We start from the raw sequence: 7,130 nt of genomic DNA, 5'->3' as shown, positions 1-7,130 counted from the left end.
GCAGTCCGTGATCAGAGCATCATCGATAAATTCAACACATTTCTCAACAGGTAAGATCTTTCCTCACCTTCAAACAATAAATCACCAATTCACCATATATGATCCATCATCTTATTCAATTGTTCTTCAGTTTCACCGACGGTGACAGCAATGCACCTTTCTACCCCTCCATGGTGAAATCCATGAAGGAAATAGGATCTTTCAATCTCAAAGTTGAGTTTGAACATGTTCTGCAGATTGATTTGAACATGGCAATTGACATTGTCAACCTCGATCAGAGAAAAAGGTAACATATCACCTTTAACAACTACTATAATGTATCAAGTGATGTCATAGTTGTTTCATCAAACTAGAGCGATTGAATTTATTCTACTGATTGCATAGTATGTATCTTCTTGAGTTGCTTGTTTGTGCGCAAACCCTGCACTGCTAATTTCCAATAGGTGAATTAATGTCAGACCGGCCAGACAAATCATTTGCAGCAGCCAGGGACGGAGCTTAGTGATGGTCGATAGGGGCCATGGCCCCCCTCAAATTTTGCAATCCCTTGCTGAAGATAGTAGATATTAGGTCTAATTGTTAGTTAAACCTAAAATTGACCCCCTCTCTCTTGTGTTATTCACCTTACAATCTGTGTTGGCCCCATATCAATTTGGGATCAAACTCCGCCACTGAGAGCAATAGAGGCATAACTACATACTGTATTACAGTTCGTAATCACATCTTTATCTGATTTATGATTAATCTATATAATTTATGGTTTGTCTCATTAAATATAGTTTCCTGCCCTAGATGGCTATGCTAATTCATGTACTCTTTTTTCTTGAAGAAACAACCTGTTACTTCCCCTTGTGCAAAGGTTTCTGGTCGATTAGGACCTTGCTACCGCAGAAGAGCTAAATCAGAAGGGAACTCTAAAATTCTAGTCAATGCCACGAAGCATCAAGCATGTAAAAGATTACTTTGCAACGAAACATGACCTATTTAATATTGTGAGAAACCTGCTTTGGGCCTAGGGTATGATGTGCGTACCTCGTCGGACGGGGGAGAGTCCGATTTCTTGCGCTCCAGCACTCTGAGTTGGCCTTCCTCGCCTTGCCCCAAACCAGTGACGGCGGCAGGCTCTTTCTTCAGGTCATCATCGGGCATGGCCGATGGACCATCGGCCGGTTCCTTTTGCTGCGTGCTTCCGCCGCCGCCAATTTCGCCCCCTGCTGCAAACGCCATTCTCCTACGCCTGCGCCTTTCTCGACTCCCGGCCATCTTCAGGACCGGACCGCCGCCGATCGGGATTCTGGCTAGGGTTTCATCGGCCGAAGGGAGAGACAGCGAGCGCACCGAGTGACGGGGATTGGGGTGAGTTCTGAGGTTGGCCTCATGGAGTCACGGTGGGTTGGTGGGTAGGACTCTGGAACAGCCTGCTGCGGCCCATTTTCTCAGCAGTGCACGGCCCATCTCTAATCTACGAAATCCGGGTCATTCCGCTCCATCCCGTCCGCTCCCCCTCCCTGCGTCCCCGCCGCGCCGCCACCACTCCCTCCCTGCGTCACCACCGCGGCGCCTCCCGACGACCCCTCCCTGCGTCGCCGCCTCCAACCTCCCGTCGATCCCCTTCCTCCCCACCCTCTCGCCGCTAAAACAGATCTGCTGGGAGGCTGCTGCCGCTGCCGCCGGGATGGCGACGCACACTTCACGCCGTCGCATGCGCACGAGGCGTCTCACCACCACTTGGCGTCCGCCGGCTGAGGCGGCGAAGGCCACCGCGTGCCTGCACGCTTCCGCGCCGCCGGCCACTGCGGTCGGCGCTGTGCCCGCCACACCTCTCGCGGCGGCGTCCCCAGCATCCTCCTTCGCGGCGTGCCCGCCCACCCACAACCGAATCTCCATCGGCCCCGGCGCGTCGATGGCCGCGGACGCGCTCTCCATCATCCCAGGTGCCGTGCTGCGGAACCTCTCCGACAAGCTGTACGAGAAGCGGAAGAACGCTGCGCTCGAGGTGAGGTATTTCAATTCCTCGAGGGGCTTTGGTCTTCGAGCAATCGCCATGGATTAGAGGTGGAATTTTTGTCACTGTGGGGTCTTGTACAGATTGAGGGGATCGTGAAGCAGCTCCCAATGGCTAGCGAGCATGAGAAGATATCAGCGGTCAAATCGCTGCTACCAACGATTTCACCTACTCGCTGCGAACCATCGGAAGGTTTGCATAGACCACTGTGGTTCATGCTTCCGGTGTTGACGGGGTCAGATTTGTTGAGTTCTCTGTCGCTTTGATGTTAGCAGGGTGGGTTGATTGGCCTTGCAGCAGTTACTGTCGGACACGCGCAAAGAGATGGCCTGTCAAGAGGAGGAGGAGGGTATATTTACCAATGGATCATAATCATGCGGTGGATATCAGTCACCTGGAATTAATCATTTTCTCCAGGGTTCTGATATATAACACCTCCCAAATATAAGCAGGTGTGTTTGTTTCATGGAGCATCAGTATGTAGTAGAGAAGAGTTCTTCATCTAAAATTGCTATATTCTTTAAGTGGTAAGTGGTAATTGAGGGCTTGGATTGGATATAAGTGGTAGTTGTCACAGTCTAGATACCAGAGCTTCTTGAGAGTGCACGGGTACAGATGTTGTGTATAGTGCTTGAGGACAGGTTTTACATGACATGTATTTTTCTAAATACCAGTTCACCTGCCGTTTCACTAACGCAAGGAAATCACACAAGCATTCCGGTTTTCTAAGTTTAAGCTGCCCAGTGACCATGAGTTTAAAAACTAAGGAGGGGACTTTCCTCTGTTTTAACTCCTTCATTAGCGAATGATAGATCTGCAGTTGAGATGCAAACCTGATTCCAAGGTAGAGGGGGCAAGTTATATTTGTTTATTATTTTTGTTATCTATGGTTGAGATGCAAACCTGATTCTAAGGTAAGGGGGTAAGATATATTTGTTTACTGTTTTTGTTTATATGATAGTAGAATGCATGTTTTTGTCCAATGTTTAGTTGGTCGGTGTGTATCTTGTATCAAAGTAATATCAATTTTTATGCCCGTAGCAACAAACGGTCACGTACTAGTACTTACTACTTAAAAAAAGTAAAATTGGGATTTTTTTTCGTACGTCGCCCTCCGCTCCGCTTCGTGGCCCTCCATCCTCTCCCGTGTCCTCTCCTCACTCACCCGTCCTTCCACCTCGCGTGACCTGCTCCGCCTTCTTCCGCGCTCCGCTCCGTCTGATCCCGCAAATTCCTCCAAGCTGTCCCTAAGCCTCGCGCGCCCTGCGCCGCCGCCCTGCGCTCTCCTCTTCTCCATGCTCTCCCTGCGTCGCCGCCGTCGCTCTCCTCTCCTCGCTCGCTCGGCGTCGCTGGCCTCCGAGCCGTCCCTCTGCCTCGCGCGTCCTGCGCCGTCGCCCTACGCTCTCCTCCTCTCCTCACTCTCCTTGCGCCGCCGCTGCCGCGCACTCTCCTCGCTTGCCCAGCGCCGCCGCCGCTCTCCTCCTCTCCTCGCTCGCCCGGCGCTGCTGCCCTCCGAGTCATCTCTCCGCCTCGCGCGCCCTGCTCCTCTCCCCGCGCCGCCGCCCGCCTCATCCCCGTGGATTCGTTGCCCTTCTCTTTTCGTTCTTCCTGTGCCGTATCCTCACTGTTTCTTGGTTTCCTGAGCAGATCATCCGCAAGGGATTTTACCGGACCAAGAATGTGGAGCACAAGGGCCAGGTATCATATACTCCTCTTCCTCCCTTTCCCCCTCATCCATCTTTTGATTTGGTTCGCCATGTCGATGCTGATGCACCATTGCGTCTCGTTGATTGGATGCGATTCGGTCGGTACTCACGGTGTCGCGCATTGCTCAACTGTGGCAGGTGGATTTGGTGACGGACAAGGTCTGCGAGGACCTCATCTTCAACCACCTCAACTGGCAGCGGCACACAGGCTCGGGGTCGACGTTGCGTGGGTGCGTGGTGACCGCGCCTGCAGCACGCGTTCCCCCGGGCAGCGGTCGTGGCTCTAAGCCTCGTCTACGGCGTGGAATGACGAGGGCGGAAGGGTGGGTAGTGGGCAGCTCACCGGCGAATATAGACTCCATGAGAGATGGCACCGATGCGTCACTATAGGCACGGACGATGCCCAAGATGCACCGCCCAAGGTATTTAGCTGTGCACTCGCTTCGGCTTTGAAGAACGGCAAATATGAGGTTGCACAATCTTTGAAATCCTCCATTGTCCTATTCTAATTAGCCTCAACCATACACGTCACATGCATCGTTGCTTGCACATGACATTATACCTTAGGATCTTATCAGAGTGAACTACATTGAAAGGCATATGTAATCTCACTATGTAGTCAGCCACGAAAAATTTGAGCTCCTCAAGACTGTTGAACTTCATTCCCCTCCTAATCACTGGATTCTCACTATAAGGTATCCCTTCCAAATTCACCATAGGAGTTTCACATACGGCTTTGTGGATCATGCTTATATCCTTTCCATTGGGAACAGATGGGAGTTGGACATGACATTCCTTCAACAACTGCAACTCATTAGGGGTGTAATCAAAATATTCGTCCACATGACCTATGTCCTCTACATCATGCACGGTTGTATTGTTGACTTGGGGCCCGTCCTCCTGAGATTGTATCTCCTCCTCAGATTCAAGCCCATCCTCCTCAGATTGTGACTCCTCCTCCTCCTCACATTCAGGCCCATGTCCGACTACTATATTTTTATGTGCGTTGGCCTGAACATCTTCTACCCCATCCTCCTCCTCAAAGTCATCATCTTCGGAACCTAGAGATATGTCATCATCATCTATGTTTGCTTCTTCCCGCTCAAAAGTATCATTGGGAAAATCATCATTCGCAATGGCCATGCCAACATCAAATTGGCTTTCACCTAAACCGTGCTGTGAAATTGTTGATTCTTGGGTACCATTCTCAACCACTAACCACACTTCATCTCTCAAGGCAACATTTGCATTAGGTCTAGGACAAAAATCAACTACCACCTCCAAACATACAACATTAGCTTGCTCAACTACCTCCTTATATTACTTCCTGTTAGACTCGGATGCCAAGTTTATAAGAACATAATGAGATCTAGCTTTCCCACAATCAAAATGAACTTTCAATGTCATCTCATCCACTCGACATCCATAATTTCTCATTGCACGGTCAACTAAATCTTTAAAACTTGGATGAGCATCGAACAATTCCACTACCTCATTCATATTCTCAAACTCCCCATTCTCTTTCACAATCCCACCATGAAACATATGAACTAAACGACCCATCTACAAAATACAAAAACTTTACCATACTAAGTATAGCAAATATATTACGAACAATAACAAAATAAAATACATCAATTTGACATATTACACAAATAAACCTACAAATACCATGTAAACTACACAAATGCATCAATAACTACATAAATCGAAGCATGCAATAAGTTCTACATGTCAATATCGTTGGCAGAGAGTATACTGCGTATGAACTAAGCATCCATTAGTACGTAACAACATTGCATTTCATCAAAAATTTGAAACTACAACCTAAACCTAGGTCACCTAAACATCCTCCGATCTACCAAATGGAACAGTAAAACAACAAAAAAAGTGGGGGGAATACCTTAGAGCAAAGAGGCAGCTCAGGTCAGGGCTGGAGGAGGAAGAGAGGAGGAGGAGGAAGGGTGACGCGCGCCTTTAACTTGGGCACTGCCCCACCACGCGGTCTGGCGTAGCAAGGCTGCCACGCCAACTCATGTGGCGCGGCTTGCTTTGCCGTGTCAGCGTCGTAGCGCTGTCGCACCACTGCATGTGGCGCGGCAAAGGCTAACTGCCGTGCTACGGGGCACGGCGCGACTAAAAGGGTCGCACCGTGTAGTTGCGCCGTGCAAATAAAGTTTGGGGGGAATTTTTTTTAAAATATCTTTAAAAAGATTAAAAATAAAAAAAATCACGTGTACGTAAACCACTCTAGCAGGCTCTAGTTGTCTTTGACAGTCCAAGTGCTTCTTTTTTTTTTCTGAAAGTGCTTGTGATCGTTCACGATCTCAGCCAACCGGGCCGTGCAGACTTTGTGCGCACAAACGACACCGGAAACCTTTATCCGGGCTTTTTGGGGTGGCAGCATCTCAGTCCAATCAAAGCGTTTCGCTGTCCATGCGTTTCTTTGTGTTTTCTTCCGCTCCGCTGCCTGTAGAATTTTTAGACCTGCGCTTTCCCACGGTTCGTCAATGCAAAGGTCGCCAGTGTTCTTGAAGAGGATCCACCACTAGCTTCTGGTGAAGCCATACCAAAAGACACAACCAAAATAGCTTTAGTGAAATCCGCTCTCCGAAGCGTTTCGATGGGGGAGAAGTAAAAAAAATAAATTGGCTCCCCGTGGCTTCATCATCGACCGCATGGGCATGTGACCCTTTTTCCCGCCGTGGCCCATGGCAGAGGAGAGCATAGAGTAGGCGCGGGGCAGAGCAATGGCGTGGTGGAGCTCCATGGCTGGTGGCGGAGGGAGGCGGCGCTAGGGCACAGGACAGAGAGAGACAGCACTGGGGGGCGGCGCGCTAGTGGCGCTGGGAGCGGATGGCGGCGTTGGGCCGACAGGCTGGTGGCGCTAGGGGCGGGACCGCGGGAGGCGCTAGGGCTGGCGGCGGTGGAGAAGAACGCTAGGAGATAACGCTGTGAGCGGGTAAGGATCGAGAGGATGGCAGCGCTAGAAAGAAAAATAAGAGACGAAGGAAAGAGAAAAAAAGAAGGGAGAAAAAAAAGGAAAAATTAGAAGAAAAGGTAACGAAGGGCATTCTAGATATTTTATATTTTTTATCTATTTGAAACATTATAGAGAAGTCATTTTGCTAAATATTTTTCTCACCAGACAAGCTGGAGTAAAAAAAAAGTGCTCCACCAGAGAAACCACAACCAGAATCATTTCAGCCGCAGCCACAGCCCTATCAAACGAGACCTTGAACCCTTTCTTGATCAAGAAGCACTTGTCCCTATCGCGTTGAACTGGCCACGTCGCATCCTTGGACTCGCTGAGCACACACCACAGTCCCGTGTACACATTGGATCTGGATCGACTATTGGGTCGTTGGACGGTCGCAGAGAGGGACTTTTTTGGACCTGAGAAAATCAACGCAACGCAC

General features: G+C 49.6%; 2 protein-coding genes across 6 annotated transcripts in view; one reads left to right on the top strand and one right to left on the bottom strand.

Moving 5' to 3' along the window:
- Positions 1–1,355, bottom strand: part of LOC101771414 — a 3,791-nt gene extending 2,436 nt beyond the window's left edge. The window contains exon 1 of one of the 2 annotated variants that reach the window (XR_215555.3): positions 1,033–1,355. The gene's annotated coding sequence lies outside the window, so the exon portion shown is untranslated. The remainder of the gene's footprint in view (positions 1–1,032) is intronic. The other variant, XR_002678599.1, reaches the window with a different exon arrangement.
- A 121-nt stretch (positions 1,356–1,476) lies between these two features.
- LOC101772510 lies at positions 1,477–4,317 on the top strand. 4 transcript variants are annotated; one of them, XR_002678601.1, is made up of 4 exons: positions 1,480–2,001; positions 2,089–2,197; positions 2,281–3,703; positions 3,850–4,317. XR_002678601.1 is itself a non-coding variant. In XM_012847250.2 (4 exons), the coding sequence occupies exons 1-3, from the start codon at positions 1,676–1,678 to the stop codon at positions 2,451–2,453; spliced, it is 606 nt and encodes a 201-aa protein (XP_012702704.1). In that variant the 5' UTR covers positions 1,482–1,675; the 3' UTR covers positions 2,454–3,703; positions 3,850–4,317. The 4 variants fall into 4 exon arrangements, 2 of the variants coding, with proteins under 2 accessions (XP_012702704.1, XP_004978186.1); XM_012847250.2 differs by having other exon boundaries at positions 1,482–1,996; positions 2,278–3,703; XM_004978129.3 differs by having other exon boundaries at positions 1,491–1,996.
- Positions 4,318–7,130: the final 2,813 nt, after the last annotated feature.

Source organism: Setaria italica, chromosome VII (assembly GCF_000263155.2).
Source record: "Setaria italica strain Yugu1 chromosome VII, Setaria_italica_v2.0, whole genome shotgun sequence".
NCBI classification, from domain to species: Eukaryota; Viridiplantae; Streptophyta; class Magnoliopsida; order Poales; family Poaceae; genus Setaria; species Setaria italica.
Note: the sequence above shows the minus strand (reverse complement) of the source record. Positions and strands in the feature narration are given on the sequence as shown.

Bases quoted from the DNA above. Each gene is read 5' to 3' on its own strand.
- LOC101772510 (XM_012847250.2), top strand. From the start codon at position 1,676: ATGGCGACGCACACTTCACGCCGTCGCATGCGCACGAGGCGTCTCACC. The intron at 1,997-2,088 runs GTGAGGTATTTC...GGTCTTGTACAG, and splicing joins GGAAGAACGCTGCGCTCGAG to ATTGAGGGGATCGTGAAGCA. The intron at 2,198-2,277 runs GTTTGCATAGAC...CTTTGATGTTAG, and splicing joins TCGCTGCGAACCATCGGAAG to CAGGGTGGGTTGATTGGCCT.